At 51.6% G+C, this 19,680-nt stretch overlaps 2 protein-coding genes and 1 non-coding gene across 5 annotated transcripts; 1 reads left to right on the top strand and 2 right to left on the bottom strand.

Annotated features, from left to right (window-relative positions):
* Positions 1–765: 765 nt before the first annotated feature.
* BUD23 (BUD23 rRNA methyltransferase and ribosome maturation factor) lies at positions 766–12,117 on the bottom strand. The gene is given in 12 exon segments (NM_001034457.2): positions 766–1,065; positions 1,214–1,303; positions 5,353–5,411; positions 5,582–5,627; positions 5,842–5,927; positions 6,643–6,693; positions 7,933–8,029; positions 10,532–10,628; positions 10,729–10,811; positions 10,897–10,992; positions 11,906–11,943; positions 12,044–12,117. Coding segments are annotated over 12 exon segments (846 nt in total). The 5' UTR covers positions 12,092–12,117; the 3' UTR covers positions 766–1,010.
* On the bottom strand, positions 2,036–2,164 carry LOC112444390 (small Cajal body-specific RNA 20). Its single transcript, XR_003032717.1, has one exon. It is a non-coding gene; the product is annotated as a small Cajal body-specific RNA 20 (non-coding RNA).
* A 171-nt stretch (positions 12,118–12,288) lies between the features above and the next one.
* Positions 12,289–15,410, top strand: DNAJC30 (DnaJ heat shock protein family (Hsp40) member C30). Of its 3 annotated transcripts, none has more exons than XM_059881427.1 (2): positions 12,289–13,489; positions 14,114–15,410. In XM_059881427.1, exon 1 carries the CDS (start codon positions 12,302–12,304, stop codon positions 12,980–12,982), a length of 681 nt encoding a protein of 226 aa, XP_059737410.1. In that variant the 5' UTR covers positions 12,289–12,301; the 3' UTR covers positions 12,983–13,489; positions 14,114–15,410.
* Positions 15,411–19,680: the final 4,270 nt, after the last annotated feature.

Genomic DNA, 19,680 nt, shown 5'->3' on the forward strand with positions numbered 1-19,680 from the left:
GACCACCAGTGACTGGAGAGCAGACAGACCTGCAAAAGCCCAGTGCTGGCCCGTCAACACCTGAGGCAGCAGCTCAGGGTCAAAGGTCAGCCCAGGCCACTGGGAAACCATGACTGGGCAGTGGCCTCAGGCCCAGGGTACCACGGATACACGTCACCCTGCCCTTGCTTCCCAACTTTGCCTGATGTAAAACAAAATACAGTCTTACCAAAGTTAACATATAAGCACTCTTAAAGGATTGATGCTTTTGAACTGTGGTATTGGAGAAGACTCTTGAGAGTCCCTTGGACTGCAAGGAGATCCAACCAGTCCATTCTGAAGGAGATCAGCCCTGGGTGTTCTTTGTGGAAGGAACGATGCTAAAGCTGAAACTCCAGTACTTTGGCCACCTCATGTGAAGAGTTGACTTATTGGAAAAAACTCTGATGCTGAGAGGGATTGGGGGCAGGAGGAGAAGGGGACGACAGAGGATGAGATGGCTGGATGGCATCACCAACTCGATGGACCTGAGTTTGGGTGAACTCCGGGAGTTGGTGATGGACAGGGAGGCCTGGCGTGCTGCGATTCATAGGGTCACAAAGAAGTTAGACACGACTGAGCAACTGAACTGAAGTTAAAGGAGTCTACCTTGTTCCTTGTAGGTTAGAATAAAGCTTTCACACGTTTAAGTTCTTTAAACCTAACTCACACCTGGGAATAAAGCCCCACCCACAACAGAAGAACTTCTGAAATTTGTCAGGGAGGGAAAAATGCCAGAGCCAGGGCTCCACAGAAAGTGGTTTATTGCTTTCAGAACAAAGAAGCTCTTAAAATTTTTTTTTTTTAAGTGAAGAAAATGCTTTTAGAACATTAAAACTTTTTCGAACTTTTTCTAAAACTTCTTCTAAGAAAAACGCGTTTTGTCAGCAGCTGAAGTAGGCACTTCAATAGAGAGAACTCTGCAGAGGCAAGCATCTGTGCTGGATTGCACAGCTTCTGCCCGGGGGGTCCCCGTGGACGCAGTCACCTGCTCAGAAGCGAGGCTTGCGCTTGCGGCCGGTGTACTGGGTGTCAGGGCAGACCTCCCTGTGCCAAGAGAGAACAGGGGAGGGAAGGACAAAACAGGCTCAGGAAAGTGAACTATGAACCCCTGGGACCCTGGAGGCAAGACAGTCCCAGGCCCTGGGTGGCCAAGCCCCCCTTCAGCCCACAACCCAACCCCTCCAGCACTCACTTGCCCTGCCGGCGGCGGCGTGCCTTCTTCTCCAGGACCCATTCTCGGCTCTTCCTCACCACACCCCGTCTTGCTATCCTGTACGGGATCCTGTGGGGGGACACAGCTGTCAGGAAGGGGACAGAGCAGCCTAAGCTGGCACCCAGGTGTAGCCGGGCAGAGAAATGTGGCAAGTCCCCCTGCCAGGCAGGCGGCCTCTGTGGTCCCCATTCTGGACAGCCCCTTCCTGGTGACACCTGCTGGGGCCAGAGCAGCTATTCAGCAGGAGGTGAGGGTCCCCCTCATTTGCAAGTATCCTCAAGATTGGGAACCGTGTGTTAGGCCTACATACAATTGCCTGCGGGGCAGGCAGGGGCCAAATTACTTTGGGGCCAGGATCAGCTCATAAGAGCCTATCCAAGGAGGGACTCTCCTGGCGGTCCAGGGGTTAAGAATCCTCACTTCCCCTGCAGGGGACGTGGGTTCGATCCCCATGGCCAGGGAACTAAGATTCCACATGCTGTGCAGCATGGCCAAAAATAAAACTAACTTTAAAAAAAAGACCCCAGGGCTTCCCTGGTGATCCAATTGTTAAAAATCGGCCTGGCCGTCCACACAAGTTCGATCCCTGGTCTGGGAAGATCCCACATGCCATGGTGCCACAACTACTGAGCCCGCCCTCCGCAACAAGAGAAACCACCACAATGAGAGGCCTTTGCACCACTACTAGAGAGTAGGCCCTGCTGCTGCAGCAAGGGAGACCCAGCAGGACCCAGCACAGCCAGACAAAGACATTCCAAAAACACAGCCTAGCCAAAGCAAGCTGGGGCTTCCAGCAACTGTGAATGTCCGAGGTAGGAAAACACGGCTGCCCAGCTCACAGCAGCCCCGAAAACAACCCTCAAGAGTTCATCTTGGGCTCCAGTCCCGGCTGAGGAGAACTCTTCTCTTCAGCTCTACGGGAGAGAGGCCCTGAGAAAGGGCAGAGGCCGAGTCCTCAAGGCACATTCCCCACCTGGCAGCCGGAATGAAACTGTTTTCAGCGATGACACGCCACGGAGGCTGTCTGCCATGTGAGCAACCGTCTCGAGGTACCTGGGTGGGCCCAGCCCGTGGGTGTTCTACAGCGGGTACGAACCAGCCCTGCCCGTGAAGAGTCCACGGCTGGGCAGGGGCAGCGACCACCCACACCTGGCCGAGCGCAGAGAGGCTAGGAGCAGCTGAGGGAGTGAGGTGGGCAACGAGTATGCCACCGAGCTTAAGCCGCTGTGAGTATTTCTTCATGCAGGAGATGGGGCAGAGTCCAGACAGGAAGCAATACATGAAAGCAAGGCTCTGAGTTGACTGAGCGGGAAGGTTAGGGAGCAGAAGAGTCTTGGTGCCTAGAGCGATGGGTATAAGAAGGGGAGGGTCCCAGGGAGAATCTGAGAGTCTGCTGAGGATCGAGTCATCCTTGGAAGTCTACTCCAAGCCAGACTGCGTGACACAATCTTCCTGCTGCTACGTCTCATCTGTTCTAACCCAGTAATAAAAGTCAGATTAAAAGAAAACAACAACTCAGATTCCCACTTGTCTGAACCAGTTCATGGAGCTGTGAACACCAGCAAGGAGCGTGCCCTCTCTCCAGGAAGCAGCAAGGCCTTAGACCAAAGGAATGACATACTCTAGACTTCAGGGTGTAGAGACAACAGTTCACAGAAGAAAGTTAACAGGCTCAGAGTGAGGGGGCAGGAGTCCAGTGTATTAGATGCAAAGCAGGAAGCAGCTAAAGATGCAGGACTGAACCCCAGGAGTTCGTAAGGAAGGACAAGCTCCGGGGTAGCATAGCAAATGGGGGCAAGATGTGAGCTGCAGGAGGGTCGATGGGAAAGAGTCATCAGGAGAGCCACAGGAGCAGCAAGGACGGCGAGCGGTGCAGACCACAGGAAGAGGTAAGTGGTGTCCACAGGCAAAGGCCAGAGGGGACGGCACCTACGGAGCGCGCAGGTGATGAGTGGCAGGGTGGAGGCCGGGTGGCGAGGGGTGAGGAATACATCGGTCAAGCAAAGTTGATGGGGTTGGGGGAGGAAATTAGAAATGAGTTGGCAAAGGTTTAGAATACCTTTTCTTAATTTATCTGTGTATTGGATTGGCCAAAATTTTCACTTCTGCAAGATGTTATGGAAAAACCTCAATGAACTTTTTGGCCAAAACAATATTTCTAAGAGGCTCAAATGTGATCAGACCAAAGTGACAGCACCTGAAGCAAAGCCCCATCAGCCCACAGCCTCCTCCCCACCCTTCCCAAATCGGAGGATTTCAAGGGGAAGAGTCTGTAGGGAGACAGGGTCTGAGCCAGGCACCGCGCCAAGTCCTGCACAGACATGCCCTCAACTCCTCAACATGCTGCCTGAGCCGGGGGCACAGTCCCCCTCGCCAGATTTTTAAATGAGAGATGAGAAACGGCTGCTGAAGGTCCCACAACTTACCTAAGTTTACAGCTAGGACATGTTGTCTGTAGACACCGCTGTGAGGACAAGAGGGAGCCTAAGGTGGACGGAGGGAGTTAAACCACTTGAATTTCCCTGTGAAGCAGGAGATGGGACCGCTTGCTGGGAGCAAGTGCTGGGTACCTTGGAGGAGAAACAGCAAGGAGAGCGCCCCCAAGTCCCCATGGGGAATGGGCTGAGGAAACTAAGGGAGATGAGCCTGAAGGGCCAAGGGGTCAGGAGGCATCAGTGCGTGGCAGATACGAGGACTGGACTCATGATTTTTCAGCATCTCTGGGCCTTTCTAACTCATCCTTACTCCGCCTATTTTTCCTCTTTGATGTCTTAAAGTCTGAAGACCTTTCACTCTAATCAGAATGAAGAAATAACCTCCTTCTTTACTCTTCATAATCATTTCTCCTTCAACAAATACTAAACACCTTTCGCTAACAACACATTCTTCTGGTGTCAGGTATACAAGTCCCCACCAAGTTTTCACTGTAGTTGGGGGTAGAAATAATGCCATGTAATCAAGTATTTCTGATTCAGAGCTGTGAACAGTGTTACGGAAGTAAAACTAAGAACTCAACTGAAGATACTGAACAGGAAAATCGCAAGATATGATGTACACTTTTAAAAAGCAAAAGAGAAGGATCTGTCTGGCTGCACGGCCAGGGGAGACCAGGGACGCAGCTTTCAGAAACCGGGGCAGTGGGGATGGAGACCATATAGGTATGGGGGAAAGGGGTGGACTGACTGGATGTGAGATGTAAGGCAGGCAGGAAGGGTAGACAACAGGCAGGACGGAGGAAGGAAGTTTGGGGGTGAAACCAAGGGCTCTGTTTTGCTCTGGAGGCCTGTGGGAAGTCCAGGTCTGGACATTCAGGAGGGCAGGTGGTTTGGAAATCAGAGGTGGGATTGAGACCAGTGCTATACACGTGGATGTTCTCAACCTGGAGCTGGTGTTTAAGGCAGCAGCACGGAGAGAAAGGGGGTCCAGGCGGAGCTGCACAGTGAACGGAGAAGGACCAGCCAGGGAGGTAGGTAGGAAGCCAAGTGAAGAAAGCGTTAAGGGAGCAATTGGCTGCCTTAGCTCCTACTTACCAAGCAAGTTACAATGAAGATGGAGAAGGAAAAAAGGCTCATGGGTTTGCTAAGACAGGCTTGTGGTGGCAAGAGCAATTTGCGATGAGACAAGCCTGAGCCAGGAGAGGACTGAGAAAGGCAGAGGGCCAGTGCGAGGAGTTCTGCCGCAGTGGGAGCCAATAAGCAGGGGTGGATATGCAGTGGCAGTCAGGAGCCGTCACGGGAATAAGGGAGGATCTTTTTTAAAGTCGGGATAAACTACGCAGCACTGCCACGTGCTGAGAGCCATGACTCGAGAGGGTGAAGATGAGGATGCAGGGGGACAGGGAGCTGCAGGAGCCACAGGGAGGGGGCCTGGGATCCAGGGGACAGAGGCAGCCTGGGAAGGAGGGGGCCACCTGCTGCCCATGGACGTCCAGCAGGGCTCTACTCTCTCAGCCAGAGGCAGGTGCAAACGCCATCCCAAAGGGTTCCCCAGTCCCTTCTCCACCTTGCTGTCACTGCCACATCAGACCCTGAGAGACTTGGCGAAAGCAGAGACATGGAAGAGTCTTGCTGCCTGAACCTGGGGACGGCGACCACCTGCCCCGAGTTGGCGCCTCTCACCTATCAGCCGTGAACGTGGACTCGGCAGGCTTCTCCTCCTCGGTATCTTCGCTCAGGCCCTGCAGAGACCAAGGTGCTTTCTGGTGACGTGGAGATCTCTCAACCTCCCCACCCGCTCCACCCCGAAGGCCTGGCACCCAGGCCTGTGAGTCCTTCCAGCAGGTCCACGGCCTAACCCCACAGGAAGGGAACCCCAGACAGATGGGCCTACAAACTCAAGGGCCCTCACCTCTGGTAGAGAGGTTGAAGGTCCAGAAAACAAACACAGGTAGAACCTGAAATGAGAAAACGAAGAGTGAGGGCTGGGCTCGGAAAGCCTTAAGGGACAAGTGAAACCCTTACCCTACCCCGCCACAAATAGATGCAGACACACCCGGGCCCCAGTGACCCAAGCCAGCACTGCTCTGGTCCACTCGTCACTGGCCTGTGAGGGCCAGCCCGCCACCCTCTCTCCTGCTGCACGGGCGCACCCTGACCCCCGGCACTCACTTCTTGGCTTTGGCACTGTTGGGGTAGTCCACCACCACACCACCAGTGAAGCCGGCCCTGGTGGCCTGGGTGGTGATCAGCTCCAACTGGGGAGAGAACGGCAGGGAGTCAGGCAGGGCAGCCGGCTAACAGCGGCTCTCTGCTCATCCCCCGGGCCCTCATCTGGTCCCAGGACGGACCTCGCCTGGGAGAACTGAAGGTCTTTATTGACTGTTCCCAATTCTGAGTCCCCAAAAACCATGCAGGGAAGGTGCAGGCTGGAGCCAGCCATGGCAGACACCTCCCTTGGGGATCACAGAACCACCAACCACCACCCCCCGCCCCGTTTTTCTCACTTTCTACCCCAGGGACCCACCTCCCCACTTAAATCTCCGGCAATGAATGATCACCAGCTGAGAGCCAGACTCATTCAGGGACAGCTCGATATTTGTCCATCGGAGTTGGTACCTCTGACCCGCCTCTGCTCGTGCATCACACTCCACAGCATACAACTGTTAACATCCCCTCCCCGACCCCCATTATTTCTTCAGTTATGGACATCAGTAATACCAGAGGGTCTGTCAAGAGGAGACAAACACCCTATCCCCCACCTGCCCCAGGTACCCCTCCCTCCTTAGGACTTAGGCCATAAAATGGCCGGCGAGGAGGACCACTCTCAGCTCCTCCCTTCCCACCGAGCAGCCTAAGGTGGTTGTCCTGTCACTTCCCAACAGCAGAAGGACAGGAGAGTGAGAAGCAGGACAGTTGACCTGTTCTGGGCTCCCCCTACCTGCATGCACCCCGACTAGCCAAGGGGCTTACCTGCTCTGAATTCTCAGGGTACAACTGCAGGACAGCTCGGCCTCCACGAACCTGCAACAGAAACGTGGTGGTCTCTCAAATAATCCGTGGGGTCCAGACCCAGATGCTTCCCCTTTTCTTCTTCACAAAATACTTGTTGAGTTCCCACTGTGTGCAAGGGATACTGTTCTTGGGGGTGGGAAAGAGCCATGAACAAAAGAGACAGTCCCCAATGTCTGCAGCTCAGGCAGCTAATCCACAGCAGATTAAGTGCCAAAAAGATAAACAACTTAGAACAAGGGATGGTAAGTGACAGAAACTATCCAGCTTACTTTCAGTTTTCAAGGCAGGCCTCTCTCTAAGGGACACTGGAGCAGAGGCCTGACTATAGGATGGAGGTGGCTATGGAAATGTCTGAGAGGAGAACATTTCAGCAGAGGGAAAAGTAAACACCGAGGCCCTCAGAACTTCAGGATTAACCCCAGAGCCTGAGCAGAGAAAAGACTACATAATGCACAAGACTAGTAAGCTATCTGCCCAAACCCACTCTAGAAGAGTCAGGGGTGAAGGAAGGTGACTTAAGGGCACCAAGAAACACCTGGATCTGGGACCTCCCCAGTGGTCTGGTGACTAAGCCTCTGTGCTCCCAATGCAGGGGGCCCAGCTTCCATCCCTGGTCTGGGAACTATTAATAAATCCCACATGCTGCAACTAAGCCCAAAGATCCTGCGTGCCGCAACTGAGACCCAGCACAGCCAAATTTTTGATAAAAGAAAGCAAACACTTGGATCCAAAAAAAAAAAGAACCAACAGATTTTTAGGACTTAGAATCTCACTCTAATCTAATCCTAGTAAACAATGGAAATCAATGCCATCATTTCTAAAAATAAGATAAAGCTAATAAGAGGTTCTCTCACTAGTAAATAGCCACCCTGCTCTCCTCTCTGAGCACTGGTGGGAGGGGGAAGGAAGGTGGGAGCTGGAGGATGTGAGCTCTGGAAAGTGTTGTGTGTGCCCTTGATATGCCATCCCTGTCCTTGATCTGGGGAGTCCAGGCCCCCAAGCCAACGTAGGATTAAAATTCAGCAGCATAGACACAGCAGTTGTGATCAGTCTCAGATTCGGTCATCAGTGTCTTTGCATTTCACTGGCGTGTCGGGTCCCCACCCCACCCGCTTCTTTTAAGGCTGTCCACTGGGACAGCATTAGCCACAGTAAGGTCCTGCCATTCTGTGTCCTTCCCATGGGGTGCCTCTGCCTCATCACGCTATCTGCAGGACGAGGGAGGGACAGGGAGATCTCGTAACTCACCAGAACAGAGTAAAGAGAAGAGAAGAAGCAGTACAGGCGCTTGGCAGGAATATCAGACTTCTTGTTAGCATTACAGAGCCACTGCACTGCAGAAATGCTGCAAGAGGAAGAGACCACGTCAGGAAAGGGAGCGACATGCACGGCCCACCCCTGCCTCTTTGTGACCAATGCCACATTCCTCAGTCTCCAGATGAAACCCTCCTGCCCACAACTCTGTTGGCACAAGCACCTCGGATCATTATCTTACAACACTGGACCAAACAGGGCCTCCAGAAGGTGAGCATGAAAGGTTTCCTTGCTGCCAGTCCAAGGAAACACATCCTCAAACTTTCTCACGCATCTCAAGTTTGGTTCAGCATCACTCAGCAGGTCAAGGCTCTCCCTGCCACCTACCCCTTCATACCCTTCCTCCATTCAAAAGAAATATGCTTCCGGCTTCCACAAAGCCATTCACTCTCCTCCTAAATCATTTCCTTCAACTCTACCTGCTAGGGGTCTCCACGATCCCCAGATTTAAAACTTCAAGCAGGGATTTCCCTGGAGGTGCAGTGGTTAAGAATCTGCCCGCCAGTGCAGGGGAAGTGGGTTCAATCCCTGTTCCAGGAACTAAGGTTCCATATGCCACAGGGCAACTAAGCCTGCGAGTCACAGGTAAATATCCTGCATGCCGCAACTAAGACCCAACGCAGCAAATAAATATTTAAAGAAGTAAAACTTCAAGCAACGAATATGCCCTCTTTTCCAGTATTCCCCTCCTCACTGCTGAGCACACACATAAGACAGAACCCCAAACCCAGGTGGTGTGCCCAACTGCCTCTCCCAGCTTTTACGTCCTTCCACCACTCTCCTGGGTCAGCATTTATTATCACTTCGATTGCTTCAACAACCGAACTTTTCTCTTGCATCTTCTCCCTTAAGTAATGTTCCTATAACACAGACCAAGTCTCATCACTCACCAGTGCTCCATCAACAACTACTGAATAAAGACCCAACTTCTTAGGATGGAGTAAAAAGCTTTCTAGGAACCAAACCCACATATCTCAGCTTCCAGGGAATTTCTCATTCATCGCTACATCAATGAGATGCCTTTTTCCCACTCACTCCTATGCCTGTGTTCACACTGCTTCTTCACTCTGAAACCCTCTCCCTTGGCTCTCCAAATCCCTTCCAGCCTTCAAGGCCCAGCCCCGGCCCCTCCTGCTCAAAGTTTTCCTGTGCTCTTATTTCTCTTCATAACTGTGGTGGGTCCCCAGACTTCCTAGTGTACACCTCACCCTGGGGCTCATGTTTAATAACTTGGTATACATCTTTCATTTTTCAGCCACAACGCACATCACGTGGGATCTTAGTTCCCCGACCATGGATCGAACCTGCAACCCCTGCAGAGCAAGTGCAGAGTCTAAACCATTGGACTACCAGGGAAATCCCCTGGTCCACACCTTATAGCACCAAAAAAACTATGGAGAGTCTTAAAAACACGGAATTTTATTTCCATAAACTCCATAGCATGTAGTACAATTTCTTACATGTAACAAATGTTGAGACAAAAATGCTGGCCAAACCACCTTCTCCTTTTAAAAACAAACTAAAAATGACTGCTTACTGCTGAAACACCCAAGATCATATTGCTGGTCTTTGACTCTCTGCAGCTTAGAACATCTCACCTGATCATTACTAAAACACGGTTGCTATCTTTGAAACGTTTTTTCTCCTCCAATCTTGTTTCCACATATATGTTAATCACTTACCCTAAAAAAACATTTGAATGTAGATTTGTACTCCTCATCCAGGTTCTTACTGTGTAGCCCTACAGCTCAATCTATTATCATAGGAAGGTCTTCACCTCCCAGATAATGATTCAGCTTTGACATCCTCTCCTAGCCCCTACTTCCACCCCAGCAACAAAACACTAAACCAAATACTCCACAGAGCTTACCACAGAAGACAAAGAACAACTTCATGTTTCTAACAGTAATTAGAACAAGACCCCCAAAGTCCTCTCTTTTGTGTTACAAAACTACTCCTATGATTAACTTGTCCTGCCAGGTTCAGGCACCAGGGTATATAGATTTTTCTGCTTTGTGCGTGTAGCAGGGTGGGGGCTTCTGAGCCTCTGGGAACTATCTTGTGGGTCCCAGCAGTCATCTTGTGGGCCCAATGTTCTAAAATATGTTATCAAAGTACTATGTACCACACACTCAAAGCCTGACCCTGACTCCTCAGAAAAGACTCCCAAGCCACTGAAAAGACTGGAGCCTGAGGGCCACTCTCCACTATAAAACTCCTTGAAAAGAAGTCAACAAGATGGAGGCTGGGGCCCACAAGATGGCTGCTGGGGCCCACAAGATGGCTCCCAGAGCCATCTTAGAAGCCCTCACACACAAAGCAGAGAAATCTATACACCATGGTACCTAAACCCAGCAGGACAAGTTAAGCATAGGAGTAGTTTTGTAACACAAAGAAGACTCATCTGGGGGGCCTTGCTCCGATCTAACAGACCTGAGAATCCTGGGGAATGTGTATATTTATGTATTCTGTACAACTCTGCTTTGGGAAGCACTGACCTGCAGGACTAAAAGCAGGAAATGAAGACCCTTACCTGATACAAGCATCAAAGGTGCCCGCTTTGAAGGGAATGCCCTGACCCATGTCCCCCAGAATCACATCTCCCTGCGTCTCACGGTCCAAGGCCTCATCTACATTGGAAAAGAGTGGGTTAGGAATCAGGACAATCTGCATCACCACTCCAAACTCATGGAAGGGTGTCCACCCCAGTGCTAAACAGGGCATACTTACCCAGCATGGCAGGGCTGATGTCAATGCCCACCCAGTAGTGCCCCTCATCTGAGAGATAATCACCGCTCAGGCCAGTACCGCAGCTGGAAGACAATCAGAGACTCAACAGTGTGAGGACCAAGGACATCCCCTCACCTGGACTGTCTGAACTGGGCCCCAGGATCTCACCCAATATCCAACACGTAACAGGGCTTGTCCTCGGGCACACAAAGAAGCTCCAGTGCCCGTCCAGTCATCTTGATTTGGACGTCAATCATCCGTGAGCTAAAAACACAAGAACGTGGTAAAGGGGTTCTGGGCTAAAACCTCACCCAGACCAAGAAAAGTCAAAGGAAACAATCATCCTGAGGTACTCTTTCCCAGCCAATAAACTGCACTATGACTATTTAAAAGTAACCCCCAAAGACCATGTAGTACGTGTTATTCTACTGTGACACAGATTAAACTGTACCAGCTGCAGAGCTACTATGAAGGGAACAAATCATTTACTTCATAACGCATCATTTGGTATTTTCAACTCTACCAAGCTCTGACATCCTCTTACTTAAAAACATGTTTTCTAGAAGAATTATCCACTGTAGCTACTCCCATGTAGAAGGGTCAACAATGCACAGTAAAAATTATAACAGTGCTCTCCATGAGAAATACAACACAAGCCACTCAGGACATTCTTGAGTCCCTATTTAAAAAGAAAACTAAATACATAGAGTTAACTGTAGTAGTCCTTAACCTAACCCAGTATACTCAATATTATACTTTACTTAATCCAATATGCTCAAAATATCATTTTAATATGTAACATAAAAAAATTAATAAATATTTCATTTTCTTTAGAGACATACAGTAAACATTCTACGGGTATTATTTCTCCCCCCTACAGACAGCACTGATAGTTTACACATCACCACTCCGTCCTACCTAATTCTTCACATGCTTGAAATAAGCTGTCACCTTAAACAAAGCAGGTATGATCACTCCCTTCCTAATACTAAGATTACCGAGACCCAGAGAATTTGGTTTACTGAAGAGTTGACTTTGACGGTGTCAACAATGGATCAATTCAAGTGTCTTCCTTCCGCCACCCCCAAATTCTGCGTGCTTTCCAAGCACCTCCGCATTCAGGGCAACTTGCCGGTTCCCGACCCCCGATACCCAGCAACATCCAGGCTTCCCTTACTTGCGCACGTATTTCCGGGCTTCATTCTTGTCGTAATACTGCAAGAACGAGAAAAAGGTTGGGGGGGAGTCGGGTAAGATATCAAGACACGGACGCCCTAGGAGAAAAGAGAGGGGCGGGGGTGGTCACAGCTCTCACCAGCTCCGGGGGCCCGCGGAGCTCAGGTCTCCGCCCGCGAAAAGCCATCACCACGCCTCAACAGCAGAACTCGTGCGAGTGGCTCCGGAGCCCGGTTTTTATGTCATCGGCCGGGCGCCCGCCCCGTAACACGCATGCTCCACCCGCCCTCTCCCCGCCTTCTCTTTTACTCGATTGGCTACAGGGCCGACCGGCTGCGAAAAACGCACGTCTCCCATTGGCCAGTTTATCTTGCACTGCCCGCCAGATTCACTCAAGATGGCAGCCCGGCGCGATCTGAAGTGGTCGCAACTGTTACTGTGGAGATTGTGGCAGCCCCGGGGGGTTCCCCAAAACCCGAGATCGGGCCTGGGCCCAGAAGCGAGGACTTATACCCGGAGCGACGGCCCGTACTCGCGCACGGCGCTCTATGATCTGCTCGGCGTCCCCTCCACGGCCACGCAGGCGCAAATCAAGGCAGCTTACTACCGGCAGAGCTTCCTCTACCACCCGGACCGCAACTCGGGGAGCGCTGAGGCTGCCGAGCGCTTCACGCGCATCTCCCAGGCTTACGTGGTGCTGGGCAGTACCACCTTGCGTCGCAAGTATGACCGCGGCCTGCTGAGCGACGAGGACCTGCGCGGTCCGGGTGTCAGGCCTTCCAAGACTCCCGCCGCCGACCCCGAGACGCCTCGTACCCCTCCGCCCGGCCCTCGGGCCCACGGCCGCGGTCCGGCCTCTCCGGGAGCCAAGCGCACCATGTTCGACTTTGACGCCTTCTACCAGGCGCACTACGGTGAGCAGCTGGAACGCGAACGGCGCCTGAGGGCGCGCCGGGAGGCCTTCCGCAAGATGCAGGAGGACCGGGCCAAGAAGGGCTTAGGCTGGGACGAGACCCGAGACTTGGCTTTCGTCCTCGTTCTGCTCACCGTCTTCCTCATCGTGAGCTCTCGTATTTAATCGGAGTGGAGGGCAGGGGAGCAGCCCCCAGCCAACACCCCCCCGCCCCACCCCACCCCCAAGAAAATGGCCCTGCGTGTCTTCTTGAACCCCTTGCCTCCCATTGTCTACCTCTGCTGGGGCCCGAAGGAACTGCTCTCCCCCTTCTGTTGCCCACCTGTCCAACTTAGCCATTGACCTGCACGTCCCTACCCCCGCCCCGCTCCAGAAAAGGAGGCTTTTCGATGCTCGAGAAAACAGGCCCCTAATGAAGAGTCCTGAAAGCCTGAGAGTGAGGGGTTTTCTGGAGGCCCTGGGGTGCCTGCTTCCAGATGTTGTCAACTTCTGGAACATTTGCTCTGGCTTTCTTGTAAAGCTCAAGCAAGACTCGTCTGCTCCTGCCCCGTGCGTGTAGCGTGGGGCTCCTGTGTAACCTTGAAACGTGCAATGTGACCAATCGTGGCTGTCCAAACGAAAAAATCTGGGGTCTTACGAAACTTGCCTTTCTGTGAGTTCCCCAAGCCACAGGTGAGACCTGATGTAGGATAAAGATGTAATCCGTGGGAACTTGGCCATTCTTGGGTAGTCAGATCCCACTTGGCCTTCTGTTGGTGGCCTCTGGGAGTGGGAAAGAAAGCGAGGTCATGAGTCTTCCTGTGCCCATACTTGTCGAATATATGACCTTGCAGAAAATTCATCTGTGGGCATGATGGCAGGGGAGCAAATTGTTTGCTCTTTCGAGATCTGTCATACTTGATTATCCATGTTCTAGTAGGCTTAAATCACTACTTCTAGTAGTGATTAAAATATTGATGTCGGTAGAGCCAGATTTATCCTTGGGACACTGTGCCTGGCACCTGGTCATTCCTTGACCAGCCAGCCTCATTGCTAACTGTGCAGTTCCTCTCCTCCTAGAAACAGAGCAACAAAAGCGGAGGTAAGAGTTGCGTGAGAGTGGCCCAGCCTCCCATTCTGCTGGTAGCGCTTATCACAGTCCCCACAAGCCAAGTCCTTGAAACATGGCTACTTGAGGCTGTGGGAACTGGGGGAGTTTGAGTAAACAAGATTATTGAGGGAGAGGAGGGACATGTAGAAATGCACTTCCTTATTCAGAGCTAACTGAGGCCTTTTTTTCTTTTTATGGCTGCACAGCTCAGGCATGTGGGATCTTAGTTCCCCAACCATGGATCGAACCTATGTTCCTGTCTCAACCACTGCATCCCCAGAGAAGTCCCCTCCCCCCGTTTTTTCCCCTCCTCTGTTCCTGACTGGTGCTAAACAAGTGGGTGATCACTTGCTAGAGCTGTTGTAATCCAGCCCTCTTAACCCTGAATCTCTGCACACGGGGTGTGGATTAGCTGTGAGGCAGTAGGAACTCAAGTATGTATGCGCTGTTGAGCAGAAAGCCATGGGATAGGAAAACTTGTGCAGAAGACCTACTACAAGAGTCAGGACCTAAGTCTAGCTTCTAAACGAGGCCAGAGGTGCTTTGCTATATTAACACCAATTCCTGCACTCAGTCTTGTGTGTGCAATTCTTGTGTAATTTGGGTATAAACCCATAGGTGGTTCAACTTGGGTCTTTTCTCTAGCCTTGGAGGTTGGGCGCAAGTTCTTCAGCATGGCTTTGCAGTGACCCATGTAACTCAGTGGTAAGGCTTTAAGCTCACTCTGGTTCAGACCTGCTGGGCTCAGCAAGCCTTGGTTTGAAGGGAGGGGCATGTGTACTTTTAAAAAGAACGTTTAATGTTATTATGTTTCATATTTGGAAAACAGGTGGGGAAAGTCTGTTCTTTCAAAGCACAGACAACAGGAAGTGAAGCTTAGTGAAAGGTACAGAGACTGGTAATTCTCAGCCAGAGTTGGGACTGAACAGTCTGTGCTGCTGCTGCTGCTGCTAAGTTGCTTCAGTCATGTCCGACTCTGTGCGACCCCATAGACGGCAGCCCACCAGGCTTCCCCGTCCCTGGCAAGAACACTGGAGTGGGTTGCCATTTCCTTCTCCAGTGCATGGAAGTGAAAAGTGAAAGTGAAGTCGCTCAGTCGTGTCTGACTCTTCGAGACCCCATGGACTGCAACCTACCAGGCTCCTCCATCCATGGGATTTTCCAGGCAAGAGTACTGGAGTGGGGTGCCATTGAACAGTCTGTGAGGCAAGATTTCATCCAAATTTCCATCAAATGGGGTTAGGGTTCTTTGGGGTTTTGTTTGTAAAAGCATTAATGGTCTGTGATATCCAGGGCCTTTCTCATTGGCTGTGACATATACCTCTCAAGTTTGTTTTCTCTCGGTGAAGATCACAGCCAAAAATATTCCCTAGGGGCCCCAGAACATGGAGGTGAATAGAAAATTCCAGAAGGTTTGGGGTGATGGGTCCAGACTCTGTGAAACCTCTGGAACATTCCATGCAACTCCAAACAGGGCAGTCAATAAAATTTATTAACCATCCACCTCTAAGCCTCTTCTTAGGCCTAGAACTAGGCGCCCCACTCCGCCCCCCTTTATTCTCTCTAGTGCTGTCTTGCCTGTTGGGGTTTTTTTAGGCCAGAGCTGAACTCAGAGACACCACTCCCTACCATCCCTCAAACAGTCTGGGCTCATCGTGGGCAAGGAGGTGTGTGGGAGGCTTTCTGAAGTACCCTCCCACACTGGTTCCTGTTACATCATTTCTCTCCCCACCACCACCCGCATCTGTCCATTCTCAGTTTCTTATCTGCCCTTGGGAGGAGAGGCTGAACCGGGCCATGGACATTAGCCCCTGCCTTTCAGGGGCTGCTCCCGTGTTCCTGAGACATGGTCAGCTTTAGTCCCTTTTTTCCTTTTGGTCACAAGCTAAAAAGTAGAAGTTTGGACTGAGGAAGAGAGACTGGGACAAGAGGGGTCCAGCTTGCTCCAGGCTGCGCTCATTGGGGTGGGTGGGGGTGTAGTTCAGTACCAGGCCCAGTGAGAAGCATGCACAGATCCTGAATGGAGGGACTTGAATGAGAAGACAGGAATCAAAGGTGTGTATGTCTAGGCAGTTGTGATACTGCCTTTGGGCTTAATCAGGACTTTATTCCTCCTGAGCCAAACTTTTCCCCTCCATTGTCCTTTTTTTTTTTAATTGCTGGGTGAAAAGATCCTTTACACTTCACAGTGCTAAAGGAGTAAGATTTCTTGCTTCCTTCTGAAGTTCTGGCATTTCTTTCTCTGGGTGCACCTTACCTTCTGTAATGGTTCAGCCAAGATAAAGAAGAATAGCCTATCTTAGGCCAGCGAGTTGCCCGATGGTCATCACTGACCATGTGTATATCTCCATCCCTTATAGCCACAGCCTGAAGCTGAGACACCAAGGGTGGAGCCCAAGTGAGTGGCCACCACACCCACTTTTGGGAAAATGGCGAGGAGGAGGGGTCTTGTCTCGGGCCTTTGGGCTTCCTGGAAGGTCATCAGGTCCCATGAAGAGAGGCTGAGAAAGGAAGCCGGTAAGTGGCAGGGTTACTTCAGTTCTCTGAGTTCAGCACTCTCTCATGGCCTTTGCCCCGTCCGTTCCTCTGCCCTGTGATGAATGTGGTCACATTATCACCTGCCTCTGAGCAGGACTGTAGAAGGCCCGCCTCACCTGCCTTCAGCGGCCTGGCTCTCAGCCAGCCTCTGGAGCCCTGGTGGCCATGGGGTTTGAGCAAAGCAGCTGAGGATCCGTCTGTTGGTTTTAGGATGATAGCAAGACCTGAGTCTGGGCCTCATAAACTTGTGTATGCGGGGGTGCTCAGTGCTCTCATCCCCCAGAGGCGCCGCTTCCCCGTCTGTCGTAAGATTATAGTATCAATGGATCTAGCCATCTTACCAGTGTCTCTTAAGGCTGTCTCAACCTGGGGCCTGGGCGCTACTATTGAGGGAGGTCAGCCCTCCCGTTCGGCCTTTGTCCCTTCAGCATTCACACCCTTGGTCCTGGGAGGGGCTGCCGCTAGACCAAAGAAGGCCTGTTTTAGGAGAACCAAGGACTGACCCAGATTCGTGGTTCACAGGCCACAGCCAACCTGCACGTAGTGTTTGGCTGTGGCTAGCACGGTGTCTTAACTTTAGCAAACATTAAGAACTTGGGAGACTGCATAAAAATCTAGCTTTCTGACTTCACTCCAAAAAATGAGAAAATGCCACCATTAAGCTTCCTCCCATACCCACATGACCGCGTGGGAAGAGCTGTCAGGTCTGCCTTGTAGACAAAGTCCTTCCTCCCCAGGCTGCTGCACTCTGACCAGCAAAGGGATGTGTCAGAAGCCATAATGCACACACTTGAAACCATTTCGCTGTTAGTAAAGAAATCTCTCTCTGTATCCCATGTCTATAAAGAGGGAAAATAGACAGACAAAAGGGGTCTCACATTTCCAGGAAAATAGGGGCGGGTGTGCTTTGTGGAAATGGTGCTGCTGGGCACTGTGACCTTCCTGGCCCCTCCAGGCGTTTGAGGTCGCAGATCCCCAGATAACCTCCTGTGTCGTTGTAAGAGCTCACACTTTGGGAGGCAGAGTGTAAATCTTACTTTCTGTGGAACAGGAAGAATCTCTTGAGAGGCCTGTGGCAGGGGCAGGGTCCCAGACAAAGCCAGAGGTCCCTTGGTACAATAATGCCATTCCTGCACTTGGTCTTTCATGTAAAATCCTTGTATAAATTGGGATAAACCCTCAGCTAGTCCTACTTGGTCTCTCTGAAACCACTGGATTCTCTCTAGCCTTGGAGGTCAAGGGCAGTTTCTTAGCCATGGCTTTGCAGTGACCACACGATTCAGGGGTAGAGATTTGAGCTCACTGTGGTTCAGGCCTGCTTAGCTCAGTGAGCCTTGATTCGCGCGCACACAGACACGAAGTTACGTGTAGTGTTTCATATTTGGAAGATGAAGCAGGAGACTTAAGAAAGGACACAGAAGCTAGTGATTTCCAAGCAAGGAGATGCACATAACAGACTTCTGAGGGGCAGGAACACGTGTTTATTAAAAAGGGGTGGGAGTTTTGTTACTGGGGCGATTTGGGGGGTTTGGTTTGTAAACGCACCAGTGGTCTGTAATAGAACTTTTCTCATGGGCCCCTTGATGTAGCCCCTCAAGTTTATTCTCTCTCACAGAGGATGATAGCCAAGAACATTCCCTGGTACCCCAGAACCTAGACAGTTACAGAAGTGATCTGGCAGGAGAGCCCAGACTGCTTGGAACTTTCCAGAACATTCCATTTTCCTTCAAGCAGAGAGGCTAATAAAGCTTATTAACCATCCAACTCTAAGCCTTTCCTGTGGCCCAGAACTAGGGCCAGGCACTCTGGCGGCATCTGTACCCACCTCCCTCAGGTCTTTGGTCTTTTTCATGCTGGAGCTGAATCCTGAGGGGCGTCACTCCCTGTGCCCTCTAAAACTGAGCTCTTTGGGGAAGGGGAGGGGTGTGGAAGCCCTTTTGAGGGCCCCCACCTGGGTCCCATGGTAATGCTCTTCCTTTCTGGTCCCGCCCTTGCCTGGTCATTTCTTCCTCTGACCTGCCTCGGGGAGGGGAGGCTGAACCAGACTGTGGACATTAGCCTCTGCCCAGCTCACAGTAGTGGAGGTAGGCTCCGGCATCCCCATCCTTAGCCCTTCTTCCTGTGGTTACAAACCTGGAAAAACACCCTGGAAGCAGGGACCAGGAATGGGAGGCCAGGGTGAGAGGGGCCCAGCTTGCACCAGGCCCTGCTGAGAATGCAGAAGTTCTTCCAAGGCTGCTCAGTCTTCTGTCTGCTGTCTCAGGCAGGCACTAGGTGTCATCTTGGCGTCCCTCACCTCCAGCAGCTCAAGTGCTAGCAGGGAGGAGCAGGAGCGCCGAGGCCGCCGTGGGGTGGAGCCTCTTGAGCGGGCACTGGCAGTGCTTTGCCCCCGCTGGGAGGGATCTGACTGGACTTGACGGGCTGTCAGAAGCTCAAATGGGCCAGTCCCTCTTAACTGTTGCCTACGTTTCTAAAGATCCCATCAGAGGAATTCCCTGGCAGTCCAGTGGTTAGGACTGTACACTTCCACTGCTGGGCACCTGGTTTCAATCCATGGTCAGGGAACTAAGATTCCAGGAGCTGCACCGTGTAGCCAAGGGAAAAAAAAACCCAAAAACAAAATTATTAAAAAACAAGATCCCATCAAGCAGTCACTCAGGTGCTGCTCAGACAGCTTTAGGAACGGGGACCACCTACCTCTAGTAGCAGCCATGGCTCTAGAGCCTCATCCTGAGCCAAAATCTGGCTCCCTGTGGTCTCCACCCACTGGTCTTGACTCTGACCTCTGGCTCTATGTGAAGCAGCCCTTTAGACTCAAAGGGCAGCCATCACCTACCTGTATGCCAAACAGATCCCTCAACTGTTCTGCAGGGGACTCAGTCCCAGTCCTTTTTTTCTCTTTATTGTTACTCCAAAGGCGGGCTTCCCAGGTGGCTCAGGGGTAAAGAATCTGCCTGTAAGGCAGGAGACCTGGGTTCAATCCTGAGTCGGGAAGATTCCCTGGAGGAGGGCATGGCAACCCACTCCAGTATTCTTGCCTGGAGAATCCCATGGACAGAGATGCCTATCGGGCTACAGTCCATGGGGTTGCAAAGGTCAGGCACAACTGTGCAACTAACACTTACTGTATCAAAGGTGCTGCTGCTGTGGGGTTCCCTTAGAGTTTAAAACTTCAGTAAGAAGTAGTGCCAACCCAGCACTCGCCTCGGTCTAGATGGTTACTTCCCTACTAACG

The sequence above is a fragment of the Bos taurus genome, chromosome 25, assembly GCF_002263795.3.
Source record: "Bos taurus isolate L1 Dominette 01449 registration number 42190680 breed Hereford chromosome 25, ARS-UCD2.0, whole genome shotgun sequence".
NCBI classification, from domain to species: Eukaryota; Metazoa; Chordata; class Mammalia; order Artiodactyla; family Bovidae; genus Bos; species Bos taurus.